Below are 13,484 nucleotides of genomic sequence, written 5' to 3'. Positions count from 1 at the left end.
GAAGGATAGGAACCAATCCTATGTAGGAATAGGAATCCATTCCTATGAACCAAAGGGCTCTAAAGAAAAAAATCCTATAAGAATTCTATCATCTAGAATTCCTATAAAATTCCTCCAAACCAAAGAAGGCCTAAACAGATTAAAGTAGAAACGGCAACATCTCTTAAACCCTAAGACTTGTTTCACACAGAAGCTAACAGAGCCCAAGCTATTGTTGCATAGAGAAGATTTGTGTCAGTGGAGGGCAAAAGAACCTCCGCTTACAAGTAGGCCGCATAGCATTTCAGGAAGCACATAGGCTATTCCAGTATGCCAAGGCATGTCTGAAGAACAGGAGTTTCGCAAGAATTCGTTCCCCACGGGCCACAGGAACACAAAAAGTTCCAAATGTTTTAAACGTCTACAAGATACAATAACACATACAACAAAATGCACACCAATTTCCCCCAGGATGACGCAACTCAAGTCACACAGTGAAATTATTATCACATTGCAGAGCAGCTGATAGTGATCCAGAGATAGCAGCTGAATTTACCTGATGGACCCTAGTGACCTTAAGAACTCTCTGGGAACAAAATACTACATATCTATCTAATGCAACCACAGAAACAGCAATGCTGATATCTTCTGTGGAGAGACGTGAATGCTGTTAACCGCCACTACTCATTTTCTTCGACGACGGCGATGACTATTACGCCGATCAGAATCTGAATACTCAGAAGCACTTAGATCAGAGCAGCGTGATTTCCCCCTCGGTTTCCTTGAATGCCTATCACTTTCACGTGTGCTCAAGTCAGTATAGTGTCGCTTCTCATTCGATCTCCGTGAAGGCCGATCAGAATCTGAATACTCAGAAGCACTTGGATCAGAGTAGCGCGATTTTTCTCTTGGTTTCCTTGAATGTCTATCACTTTCACGTGCGCTTGAATCAGTATAGTGCCACTTCTCATCCGATTTCCGTGAAGACCTATTGCTCACGGGAAAATCTGGTATTTTGTGATGTCTCTTTTCCCTTGATCTCCTTGAATGCCGCTTGCTTTCGGAAGAACTCGAGTCACTGTGGGATTGCTTGTCCTGCCATCGTGTTGGATGCTGCTGCTCGCTCTCAGAAGAACTTGAGTCACTGTAGGGTTGCTTCTCCCTCGATCGCCTCGAAGGCCTCTTGCTTATTGTATATCCTTTATCTCTGGAGGAGGAAACTGGGGCAATTTCCATCTCCTCTTTCTTCTTTTTCTTCCTGTGCTCCCTCTTTGGATGCCTTCTTGTGTCAACTTCAACTTCTGATTCAGAAGAGGACTCTAGCAGGTGTTTCTTCCTGTGCCTGTGCTTTGACTTCTGCTTGGCTTTTCCTTTCCCAGCTTCCGCCTCAGAATCAGAATACGAGGATGGGTCAGAACAATATTTTTTCTTTCTCTTGCTTCCTGACGCCCTGTTGCTCTTCTCAGGTTCCGGATCTGAGGATGAATGATGACTGCTATGATGTCTTCCAGATTCTACATGAGCAGCAGGCTCAGACTGCCTGCGCCTGCTTTTACTCTTGGAGCGTTTCTTTGATTTACTCGTGGAGAAGTTGGTAAGGAGAGCCGGAATGTCAATATCGCCGAGAAATCCTAAAATATAAAATGTAATGCAAGACAACATACTTGTGTAAATTTAGCTAACATAAAAAATTCTTGATATGAGAGTGACAATGTAGTTTTATCCATGCTTCAGAAGTTATACCTCCATATTCATCAAATATCTCTTCTGCTACAATCTGCTGATTAGGATCATCAGGGTTATATCCACCTCGAGGAGGGCTCATGCCAGGCTTTTGCTTAAGCTCCCACTTCAAAGGCTGACAGAGAATTCCTCACATTAAAACTGAATTTTTAAACAAAGTACAACGAGAGAAGAAAGATGTGTAAGCCTTTTGTCGTTTATTCGAAGGACGTATATGTGCACTCAGATCACAATCTGGCGATAGTTATATATTACCAAAGGGTAACAAACCTAGGCTAGCACATAAATTACAAGAAGGCTACAGCAAAACATGAATTTTCAGTAGACTATTACAACAACAACAAAGCCTTTAGTCCCAGACAAGTTGGGGTAGGCTAGAGGTGAAACCCATAAGATCTCGCGACCAACTCATGGCTCTGGCAAATGGATAGCAAGCTTCCACGCCCCCCTGTCCATAGCTATTCAGTAGACTATTACCAGAGACAAAATCCTATGCAGTTATGGACCAAGGGGAAAGGTCGGATCAGGTATAAAACCAGTAGATATAGCTCACTATTTGCAAGTCACTGTCATAGAGTCGTTATTTTGATGTAAACTGCAAATGAAGTACACTTCCAATAGAAAATCTAACCTCACTCGAATCAGTCTGTGCCTTTATTGCTGTAAGTGGATCGTCCCTTTTCAATCGGCTCTCCTCATTCGGCATGATAATATCCTTCATGGGACATTCCCGGTCACCACTCTGATGGCCGAAGTTTCCACATCTTAAACATCTAACATTACGAACTTCGACTCCAAATGGTTTAGGTCTAGCAGGAGCACCTGTGTCCAATCTGCGAATAAGGGCAAAACATGTATCAAATCTTTATAGGTGACCAGGCAGTAACCTTAGGAGAGCATACAAAAATGAAGCGAAACAGAGAACACGTATAGGAATGACAAAGGGGAAAAAACTAATATAAAATAAATCTCTTGTCTATTGGCAGTTTATGAGAGTACGAATGGAATGAATTCAGCGTTTCATGTCACCTTGTTGATCGTATTCAAAATATCATCATAAAACAAAGAGACAATTACCTTGGAGCATTTTTCAGAACTTCAAATTCTTGCTCTGTTGGCAATGAACGGCCAAACACATCTTTCGGCCTACTCTTTTTCTTCTCTGGGCCATCAGGCCTGCAGCAAACATAAAATACAATGAACTAAGAATAACAGCAAACCTACCAGATCAGAGCAGTAACATAAGTAAGTTCCAAATATGTCTTGGAACAAAGGCATCTGTGTCAGAACAAGAATTTTAAATACTACTCCCTCCGTCCGAAAAAACTTGTCCCAAGGTTGTTCCTCAAATGAATGTATCTAGCACTAACTTGATGCTAGATACATCCATTTGAGGGACAAGCTTTTTCGGACGGAGGGAATATATTTTAACTTGGGAAAGAAATAAGATTAGTGACATTACATTGAAGAGGTATTTGCAGCTACAGCATCTTCGGTGGCATCGCCTTGATCCAGCTTCTTCTTCTCATCTTGAATTTCAGCAGCCTTTGCACTCTCTGGATTGTATCCAGGTGGGCGGACATACATGAAACTCACAGCTTTCATTATCTCCATCTGAAGTTGTAAAGCAAATTGAAGATTGATGAGACCGGTTTTCCATGGGTGATAACAGTTGAATGTGATGTTGAAATATTGGCTGTTTATTACAGAGTATAAACACCTAAAGATTCCATACAACTCTTGGAAGCAACCAGAGTTGGCAGCTACCAGAGTACGTGCTGGTTAGATTGAGTGTTCTTAGTCTAAGTGCAGAGAGCGTGACAAACAAGTGTATTTCCTCATTTCTTGTTTAACCTATAGTTTGTATACTAGGCAATATATTTAACAACCCAAGTTCAGACAGGACAAGATCAGGGCTGCACAGTCGCTGGTTTACTATCTGGCATGGTGCAATGAATCTGAAGGAAGCAGCTGATATTGGCCCATGGGTGGTGAGAAGAATTCGATTATTCACGCCTTTGTGAAAAGCTAGCTGGAATTTTTACAATTTCAAGTATACATTGCTAATATGTTTAGCCGTAAAATTTGGGAGTTCTTGGCTGAGTGTCATGACAATCAAATAACAGAAAATGATGATACTCTGTGGCCTACTGCGATGAAATTAAGAAAAGGACAGGCTAATTACAAAGGTTCGTCTTTTAGTTAATGTGAAGCGGATATCAAAATTAATGTTAGGCAAAATTCCTCTTTCCTTCAGTACCACTCCAACTTCAGTCATTCATGGGAATTGGGAAAATGACAAAAATAAAGCAACGCCATAGAGAAAGCGAGTGGGAGATGATCCACCATTGTTAGTGGAACAAAATGTGTAAGAACAATAGTTTGTCAATATTCTCTTTGCAGTAAATCCCTAGCTTAGGGTATTAACCGGTAACAAATACCAGCATCACAGCACAATTAACCACAGGAAAGCCTAAAAGCAAATGACCAAAACAATGTAACTGTTCATTCCCTCTACCCTACGGTGATCACAATAGTTCAAGCTACTCCGTGACCAGTTGACGCACGTTGCATGGATATAATTGTGGCGAGAATTGTCACGAACAAGTGTATGTCCTCATTTCTTGTTTAACCTATAGTTTATATACTTGTCAATATATTTGACAACCCAACTTTAGATAGGACAAGAGTAGGGCTGCACAGTCACTCGTTTACTCTTTGGCATGGTGAAATGAATCTGAAGGACATAGTTGATATTGGGTCATGGATGACAAGAAAAGTCAATGATTCACGCTGTTTTGAACATCGCTAATGTGTTTAGCCATAAAATCGGGGAGCTCTAGGAGGAGAATCATGGCTATCAAAATAACAGAAAATGAGGAGACTGCAGCCTACTGCAGATGAAGTTAAGGGGCTGGCCAATAACAAAGGTTCATCATTGTGACGAATGTGAAGCGGATATCAAAATTAATGTTAGGAAAAAATCCATCATTGCTTGAGTAACACTGAAACTTCAGCCATTCATGGGAATTAGGAAGATAATGACTAAAATAAAGCAATGTCTTTGGAAAAGCTTGTAGGGGATGATGCACCGTGTTAGCGGAACAAAATGCGTGCAAACAATAGTTTGTCATTCAGTAGTGTCTCACTTTTTTGACCCAGTAAAGCTCTAGTTTATGCTATTATCCGATAAAATGCAATTAACCACGTGAAATCCTGAAGCCAGATGACCAAAACAATGTAATAATTCATTCCATCCACCCACCCTATGGCGATCACAACAGTTCAAGCTATAGTGCCCATGAGCTGATAATAGAAGTCTATCCAAAAGATAAAAGAGGAGGACGGCGTATGTATGTATGTTGGTGTGTGTGTACCTTCTCCTTGTCCTTCTTGGAGAAGAGGGCGGTCTGGCGGAAGAACTCCTGCTCCTGCGCGAACTCGCGCTGCACCTCCTCGTCGCGGCGCGCGCGGTTGGTGTGGATCTGCTCGGCGATCCACTTGCGGCGCTGGTTCGGGTACGAGAGCGGGTGCCATGGCTTCTGGTTCAGGAACGAGTGGCTCCACGCCGTCCCCGACTTCTCCTTCAGCTCCACCTCCCCCGCCGGGATCTTCCGCCCGAGCCCCCCGCCGCCGCCGCTCCCCTCCACCCCCTCCTCCATCGCCGCCCCCTCCCCACAATTCGCTTCCCCCTCTCTCTCCCTAGCAGCAATTCCCCGTCACCCGGCCGCCGAGACGGTGGGTTTCCTGGGCTTCTTTTGCCGCCCGTCTGTCCAGCCCGGCCCACAAAACCGCCTCCTTTTTGTTCGAGAGTCCAAACCTAGATCCGCACCAAATAATAGCAATAGTGTGTACCGCACCGACCAGCGCCGCCGCTCCCGAGACAGACGCGAGAATGGCGATCCCTTCCCCCGCGCGACTCCACCTACCGTCCTCCTGCCGCCGGTCGGCGGCTCTCACCAACCTCCAATCCGTTGACAGGTCTACGGCGGCATGCCGGTGGCGGGGGCGCCTTCTCCCCGTGGCCGCTGCTCCGCTCCGCCTCCGCGCCGTGCATGCCGCGGCCGCTGCGCGGCAGCCGTTCGACAACGGGTCCGGCGTCATTGAAGCGGAGGGGGAGGAGGACGACGACGACGAGCATCCGCGCCTGAAGATCGCCATCGTGGGGTTCGGCAACTTCGGGCAGTTCCTGGCGCGGACGCTGGTGCGGCAGGGGCACACGGTGCTGGCGCACTCCCGCTCCGACCACTCGGCCGCCGCGGCGGACCTCGGCGCGTCCTTCTACGCCGACCCGCACGACCTCTGCGAGTGCCAGCCCGACGTGGTCCTCCTGGCCACCTCCATCCTCTCCACGGAGGCGGTGCTCCGCTCGCTCCCCGTCCACCGCTTCCGCCGCAGCACGCTCTTCGCCGACGTGCTCTCCGTCAAGGAGTTCCCCAGGAAGCAGCTCCTCAGCCGCCTCCCCGAGGACTTCGACATCGTCTGCACGCACCCCATGTTCGGCCCGGAGTCGGCGCGCGACGGCTGGGCCGGCCTCCCGTTCGTGTTCGACAGGGTCCGCGTCGGCGACTGCCCGGCCCGCCGCGCGCGCGCCGAGGCGTTCCTGGGCGCGTTCGCGCGCGAGGGGTGCCGCATGGTGGAGATGCCCTGCGCGGAGCACGACGCGCACGCCGCCGAGACGCAGCTGGTGGCGCACACCGTGGGGCGGATGCTGGCCACGCTCGGGCTCCGCCCCACGCCCATCGACACCAAGGGCTACGAGACGCTGCTCCGGCTCGTGGACAACACCTGCAGCGACAGCTTCGACCTGTACAACGGCCTCTTCATGTACAACAAGAACTCGACGGAGCTGCTCCACCGGCTCGAGGCGGCGCTGGACACCGTCAAGAGGAGGCTCTTCCACAACCTCCATGACGTGCTCCGGAAGCAGCTCTTCGAGGGCTCGCCGGCGCTCAACAGGGACGGCCCGCCGACCCCGGACTCCTCGTCCACCGCCGGCGCCGAGTCGTTGTCTAATGACCGGCCGTGATCTGGACGCCGACGAGTCGTCGTCGTTGTAGGGATAATAATGAATCGCGCTTTATGTCGCTGACATCGATCTGCCGTGGACTCGTGGTCCCTTCCATCCAAAGGCATGACGAATTCACGACGAATCGTGTCGAGCAGCTCAGGATGTAAGTGGCGTTGGGTCCCAGTAGTCCCACATATGCCACACACCAAAAAAAGATCAAATGGCGTTGGTGGATGTCCATAAAAAAATAAATGGCACAAATGGTTAGCCTAGAAAAGCCCATGAGGCCAGCGGCGGACCACAACACTCCACGCGCACCCAGCCATCACGTTTTCCTCAGCAAAAAAACAAAGAAGAAAACGCCGCGTTCGACATGCCCTAGGCGCCGTCGCCGCTGCCTCCACCGGCACGCCTCCCCAGTCCATCCCTTCCTTCCATCTCACCGCCGTCACCGCCATGTTTCTCGAAGAGGCCGCCGTCGGGAAGCGCCGGGGACCGAGCCGGGTCTTGAGGGGGTACTATCTCTGCAATCCTGACGATACTGTCTTCAGCTCCGGCGGCGGTGACGTCGGCTTTGACGGCGGGCGCAGCTTGGGACGGCGGATGAGACCTTCGGCAGCGACTTCATTGTACATCTTCTCTGCTCCCCCTCAGCTCATCTGCCTCGCCCCCTCTGCTGCGACGCAGCCTATGGGAGATGGGACCGGTGGATGCCGGAGTAGTAGGCGGTGAGGATTGATGCAGATTCAGGCTGCAGCAACTTGATAACTGAATGATATATATGGAGCAAGGTTCAGACTTCAGACACCTCATCGCATGCCATCCCTTCTAGGCTTCTAGGTAGATGAAAGGTTCAGACTTCACACCTCATTGATGCAGATTCGTCGCTCTCCATTACATCTTGGTAGCCAGAATCATCCTTTGGGTTCAGCTTTGATAATCTAAGTTGTAGATAAATGTTGAATCTAGAGATTTTTTAGAGTAGGCAATTTCCTGTACTATGTTTGCTCTATACTGAATGATTGGAGGGGGTACTAATTATGCCTGTACTAATGGCACTGTATTGCACTAGTACTGTATATCAGTGGCAGTTTGCTTTGTAAATATGTGGTACTATGTGGACACCACGTACGTCACAAGAAAATTAATTGGACTATGACATAGTCCCATATAAGAAGTGGTGGTCAGCACGGGCAAGTCCCACAATGTCCAGCGAGCTGTCCATTTACATCCTGACGAGCAGCCGAGTAGGGGCATGAGTAGGTACTAGTGGGTGAACTTGGGCTAAAAGGGCAATGAACTTTTAAACGTTTGTATGATACTTTTATATTGTCAGCATTATGTAATGAGCTTATATCCTCTTTTTTTTAGAACCGCCATCAAGGCCTTTTTATTCATTTTGGCGGAACACTTCTGACTGCAAAATAATCAGAAAAGGGTCCTGATAACGCCCACACATGTGGCATACTAGACATCCGTCAACACATCGTGTGTGACAAGAGCAGGAGGCAGCTCACACGGGTTGTGTGTGAGCCAACATTAGAATTGCCCACATGTGTGAGCGCAGCTACTTTGTGTCACACGCCCAACAAGTACTACTCATCCTCATCCAGCGCGTGTGGCATGAAGCAAAAATGCCCACGTGCTCTGGGCTCCTAGCGCAGCTACTTTAGGTACCCGCGGGATGACGATTTATTTGCCATCCAGGGTGGTAGATGTAGTTATTCGGGATGGCAAATGTAGGTGTAAAAGTATGGCAACTCTCAATGTTTTGTAACTATAGTTGTCATGTCTAATTTATGATAGTTGTCGCGTGTAATCAAACCATAGTTGCCGTGTGTGATTAAGTATTTGCTGCATATGGTCAAACAATAGTTGCCATGTGTGTTTACCTAGTTGTCACGTGTGGTTCAACCATAGTTGTCATGTATGATTAATCACAGTTGTCATATGTGTTTATCTGGTTGCCACGACGCGCAATTGCAGTTGCCGTCTAGCAACAAATCATAGTTGCCATATGTGTTTACCTAATTACCACGTACGTGCAACTGCAGTTGCCATCTAATAACATATGAGTGTCGTGTGGGCGAAAAGCAGTTTTATCCACACGCGCGTGGACTAGGTGGTGGCTGTATGGGCAGAAATTAGTTCGCCCACACAGAACGGCTGACGAACTGTGTGCTACGGGGCGTGTGCGCGAACCCTTCAACGCCCACACACGATGATGCCCACATATCACATTTATGGGCGTTATCATTTGGGTCAGAAAACGAGGGGGACATAAAAAAATTACAAGAAAAGAGTCTATCAGAAGGGCATGTCTCACACATGCATTAGCGGTCTCATTGGCATTCCGCCCAGCCCAACGTAAATCAAACCCCTGGAAATTTGGGAGATATGTACGCATCTCCCTGATGATATGATCTCCAAGCGTGCGATCATCGCTTCTACTCCACGCAAGTGCAGCTTCCTGACAATCCGTTTCAATCACAACTTGATTATAGCCCTGTTCACTTGCTCTTTTTTTTGAAAAACAAATGGACTTTATTCAACAGAAATAACAGATATATCGTTTATAAGGAATGGTACAATCTCAAACATAAGCTCCTCAAACCAATCAATGGTAGAAGAAAATCTAGCCAACCTTAGGGCACACAGTCCCGGACACCCAGTCCTGAACACGCAGCTCAGGACACCCAGTCATCACCGTATTCCCCTTGAGCTAAGGTCACACAGACCTCGCCCAATCACTCTGGTAAGTCTTCAAGGTAGACTCCCAAACCTTCACAGACTTCGTTCACCGGCAATCCACAATGTCTCTTGGATGCTCAGAACGCGACGCCTAACCGGCTAGAGGATGCACAGTCCTCAAGTGTAATAAGTCTTCAGATCACACAGACAAGAAGACTTAAGTGATGCCTAATTTTCTTTGGCTCTGAGTGGTTAGGGCTTTATCCTCGCAAGGAATTCTCTCTTAAAGGCTTCGAGGTGGGTTGCTCTCAAATGACAAAAGCCGTACTCTGAATCTGAGCAGCCAACCGTTTATGGTTGTAGGGGGTGGGCTATTTATAGCCACTTGGCAACCCGACCTGATTTGTCCGAAATGACCCTTGGTCACTAAGGAACTGACACGTGTTCCAACGGTCAGATTTCAAACTCACACGGCAACTTTACTTGGGCTACAAGCAAAGCTGACTTGTCCGACTCTGGACAAGATTCGCTCTCAAAGTCTTCACTCGAAGACATATGTTTTGTCTAAGCATCACTTCAGTCATTCTGACTGGTTCTCTTGGACCCCACTTAACAGTACGGTGGTTCTTATGACTCAATAAAGGGGAAGAAAAAGAACTACGAAAGATCTAAGTCTTCGAGCTCCATAGGCTTCATGCGATGTATTCTCTTGTCATAGTCTTCAATGTGAATATCTTCATATACCACCTTTGACTTCAATGTCTTCGTACATTTTTAGGGGTCATCTCTGGTAGGAAAACCGAATCAATGAGGGACTTCTACCTGTGTTATCCTGCAATTCTCACAAACACATTAGTCCCTCAACTAGGTTTGTCGTCAATACTCCAAAACCAACTAGGGGTGGCACTAGATGCACTTACAATCTCCCCCTTTTTGGTGATTGATGACAAACTAGTTGAAGTTTTCAACGGGGAATATAGTCTGTGAAATTGTAAAGGATAAGGAATTGTCTTCATAAGTTGCAAGGGCTCCCCCTGAAGATGTGCATATAAATAATTTGCTTTTGAAATGCAAATGCACATGGCAGGTTGTACTTGTGGAGATCCACTTCAACTTATGCTGACAATCCACTATGCATGAGAAAGTATGTGAAGATAATGACATGCATAATGGAAAATGGACGTCTGCAGAATGATCTAAGTGCGGAATTTATCGTCGCACATGCGGAATTTATCATCGCAACACAAGGTGGCAAATAAGTAGCAGACGACCATCGAGTTTAAGTGTTACAACTCAAAAAACTAAATGTAGCAAAATGAGAGTTGTAAGCACGAAGCAAAATATAAAGCGCCCGCCCATATGGACCCGCTTGAAGACTATCAAACTCATATGCTTCTCCCCCTTTTTTCAGTAAGGACCAAAAAGGTTTGAAGACATATCTACTCGTTCCCATGAAGAGTAGGTGAAGCAGCAGGGTCGTTGGTGGTGTTTGGCAGTGCAGAAGAGCTTGGAGCAGAGTCGAAGCATGCTGAAGAAGGTGGCGATGAAGTAGCATCGTCTTCATCCTCGATCACTCTGGCATTCACAGTTGCAGCAGAGGAAGAGAACTCAGAGTCTTCAAGGGATGGAGTTCGTCGTAGCACTGCCCTTCAAGGAGGTGTGGAGTCAAATTTGAATCGCTCAGAGAAGCCATCCTCTTGAAGATCATCTTCAGAACACATTAGCGTCAGCCCTTTCCATGTGCGGCGAGAGGTTTCATGGGCAACAAAAGCATTCTTGGTGGCAAGATTGCGAATGCGATTAACATCCACCAAGAGGCTTTGCATTTGACGCTTTAGCCAGTCATGATGCCTATCCTGTTTCTGATAAAGAGCCACAAGAAGCTCTCGGTCGTTGAGAACATGAGTGCGCTTCTTGGGTCGTGGAGCAGTTGTACTGTCAGTGGCTTCAGTGAGAGCAGGATGCGGTGCACGTGTAGTGCCAGCCAAAGGATACACACGAGTTACGGCTTCAACGCCTTCAACGTTCTGAGAAAATTTTTGATGCTCTGCATTCTGAAGACTTAGAGGTTCCTTGGCAGCCTCAGGATAGATGGCTTCAATAGACATATCCACATCAGGCAAAAAGATCCGATGATTGCGGGCAGAGGGCTAATATGAGATAGCGGAGTGAAGTTTGATCAGCCGCATCACTCAAGGGGCGTATAACTTCAAACCAAACAGATCAGAGCCAGATGCAGCAAGTTGGCGAATGAAGAAATCATGTGTATTGAAGCATTTTCCATGAAGAATGTAGAAGACCAAAGTCTTCATTGCACCTTCCAGCTTGACATGGGGAGAATGTCCTTTGATTGGCCAGAGAGTTTGCCTTATGATGTGATAAATGGTTCTTGGCAGATACTCAAGGTCTTCAACGAAGAACTCCGTGGGATAAGCAGCATCTTGGGCAATGACTTCATCATACTGAGCATCTGACTCATATTAGGTTCAGTCTTCTGAAAGATGCTCTCAATAGCTTCAGTATGAAGCTAACAGCCATGCTCGTAGAGATCGCCAGGAGTGGGCAAACCAGTGAGCTCAATGATGTCAAAAGTTTTGGCTTCGTGATGAACATTTCCTGTCATCCACTCTAGGACCCAAGTCTTCGGATCTCTGCTATACCCGCGGATGTGAAGTGTGGCATAGAATTAGAGCAGCAACTCTTCATTCCAATGCTCTTGGTCAGTGACGAACGGCAGCAGTCCAACCTCTTTGAAGCAATCCAGAGCTTCTTCCAGACAGGGCAGACCAGCTATTGCTTCAATGTCAAGGCGCTTGTGTGGGAAGATGCAACCTTGGTTGTAAAGAACACATGAGTAATAGCTTCGCAGCGGATAACTCCAGAACCGATCAGATGATATTCTTTCCCTTAAGTAGGGGTTCCTGGAGCTATTGAAGAATGTGTTGTCTGCTCTGAAGCCATTGATATTGAAGGAGCCAGGTGCTGATGCAGGACCTGGGAACCTTGGCAATCTTGGGATTGGCTTCTGCACCTGAGGCCTGTGCTCAACATGATAGTCGAACTAGGGACCGGCAGCAGACGCAGGAACAGAAGCGGCAGGATCAGTGGCTTCGCTGACTTCTGGTGCTTTTGTTGGTGAGGGCTCCACATTAGCTTCAGCCATGACAGCTTCAGTGGCTTCAGTGGTGTTGGTGGTGGCAGCCTCAAGATGTTCAACCTCCACTTGACGAGCAGGAGGGTCGGTCACGATCACGTTCTCCTCGAGAACCGCTTCTTGGTGGGACAGGGGAGTGGAAATTTGTGGGACTTCTTCTTCAGCGGCTGATGCAGCCGGATTATCTTCAGCAGAGACTTGAGGCCTTGGACCTTTGCGAAGCCTGCACAACGCGGGTGACGCCTGTTGAGTTGCTGTTGGCTGGGCCTCAAAGTCTTCTTCCTCTTGTGGGCGATCCGCCCATGAAGCATCCTGTGCAATTGGCGTCAGTGGACGACCAATGCTGATGAGTTCGCTGTGCGTGAGCACAGGCAATGATACCTGTTGGTGCTCTAGCTGAGGAAGGGCTGCATCATCTTCAACATGGTCATGGTGACCAATGTCTTCAGCAGTGATGGGATCAGCTGCTGGAAAGTCTTCAGCTTCATGAGCCTCTGTGAAAGCAGGCTCATGAACAGTCAGTTGACGTTCTTGTGGATCGGCGTCGGGGTGAACCATGGAAATGGGTTCAACAATCAAGGGCTCTGTGGGAGCAGCCCGTTCCTTCTTGGTCTTTCTTTTCTTCTTGGCGGGGGCAGCAGCAGAGGCTTCAGGATGTTTCTCTTCCTTACTTCAGCCTCAGCAGTCCTGGTCTTCTTCAGTTATGAAACGGTTGACCTGGCCTTTGGCTTCGGGCCAGTCATGCTAGTTGGGAAGACAAGGGGATCTGCTTCCTGCCTTGGTGCTTCGGGTTCGGCCATAGCGGGCTTCTTCATCTTCTTGGCAGCCATCCTGGGGTCGATGCCAGGACGCCCAAGGGCCTTGCGCTTCTCAGCCTCATTGTAGGCTTGCACACACCTATCAGCC

At 47.9% G+C, this 13,484-nt stretch overlaps 2 protein-coding genes across 2 annotated transcripts; one reads left to right on the top strand and one right to left on the bottom strand.

Moving 5' to 3' along the window:
- Nucleotides 1-320: 320 nt before the first annotated feature.
- Nucleotides 321-5,470, bottom strand: LOC123148530 (uncharacterized zinc finger CCHC domain-containing protein At4g19190-like). The gene is made up of 6 exons (XM_044567967.1): nt 5,100-5,470; nt 3,185-3,336; nt 2,800-2,898; nt 2,354-2,555; nt 1,723-1,837; nt 321-1,610 (listed from the first exon to the last, which is right to left on the bottom strand). The coding sequence occupies exons 1-6, from the start codon at nt 5,382-5,384 to the stop codon at nt 664-666; spliced, it is 1,800 nt and encodes a 599-aa protein (XP_044423902.1). The 5' UTR covers nt 5,385-5,470; the 3' UTR covers nt 321-663.
- A 76-nt stretch (nt 5,471-5,546) lies between these two features.
- On the top strand, nt 5,547-6,818 carry LOC123148531 (arogenate dehydrogenase 2, chloroplastic). Its single transcript, XM_044567968.1, has one exon. It carries the CDS (start codon nt 5,618-5,620, stop codon nt 6,749-6,751), a length of 1,134 nt encoding a protein of 377 aa, XP_044423903.1. The 5' UTR covers nt 5,547-5,617; the 3' UTR covers nt 6,752-6,818.
- The last annotated feature ends 6,666 nt before the right edge of the window (nt 6,819-13,484 follow it).

This window comes from Triticum aestivum, chromosome 7A (assembly GCF_018294505.1).
Source record: "Triticum aestivum cultivar Chinese Spring chromosome 7A, IWGSC CS RefSeq v2.1, whole genome shotgun sequence".
In the NCBI taxonomy this organism is placed as follows: domain Eukaryota; kingdom Viridiplantae; phylum Streptophyta; class Magnoliopsida; order Poales; family Poaceae; genus Triticum; species Triticum aestivum.
Note: the sequence above shows the minus strand (reverse complement) of the source record. Positions and strands in the feature narration are given on the sequence as shown.

Coding starts and splice junctions, on each gene's coding strand:
- LOC123148530 (XM_044567967.1), bottom strand. CDS start 5,384: ATGGAGGAGGGGGTGGAGGGGAGCGGCGGCGGCGGGGGGCTCGGGCGG. Junction 3,337..5,099: donor CCAAGAAGGACAAGGAGAAG/GTACACACACAC, acceptor TTACAACTTCAG/ATGGAGATAATGAAAGCTGT. Junction 2,899..3,184: donor GCTGCAAATACCTCTTCAAT/GTAATGTCACTA, acceptor TGTTTGCTGCAG/GCCTGATGGCCCAGAGAAGA.
- LOC123148531 (XM_044567968.1), top strand. CDS start 5,618: ATGGCGATCCCTTCCCCCGCGCGACTCCACCTACCGTCCTCCTGCCGC.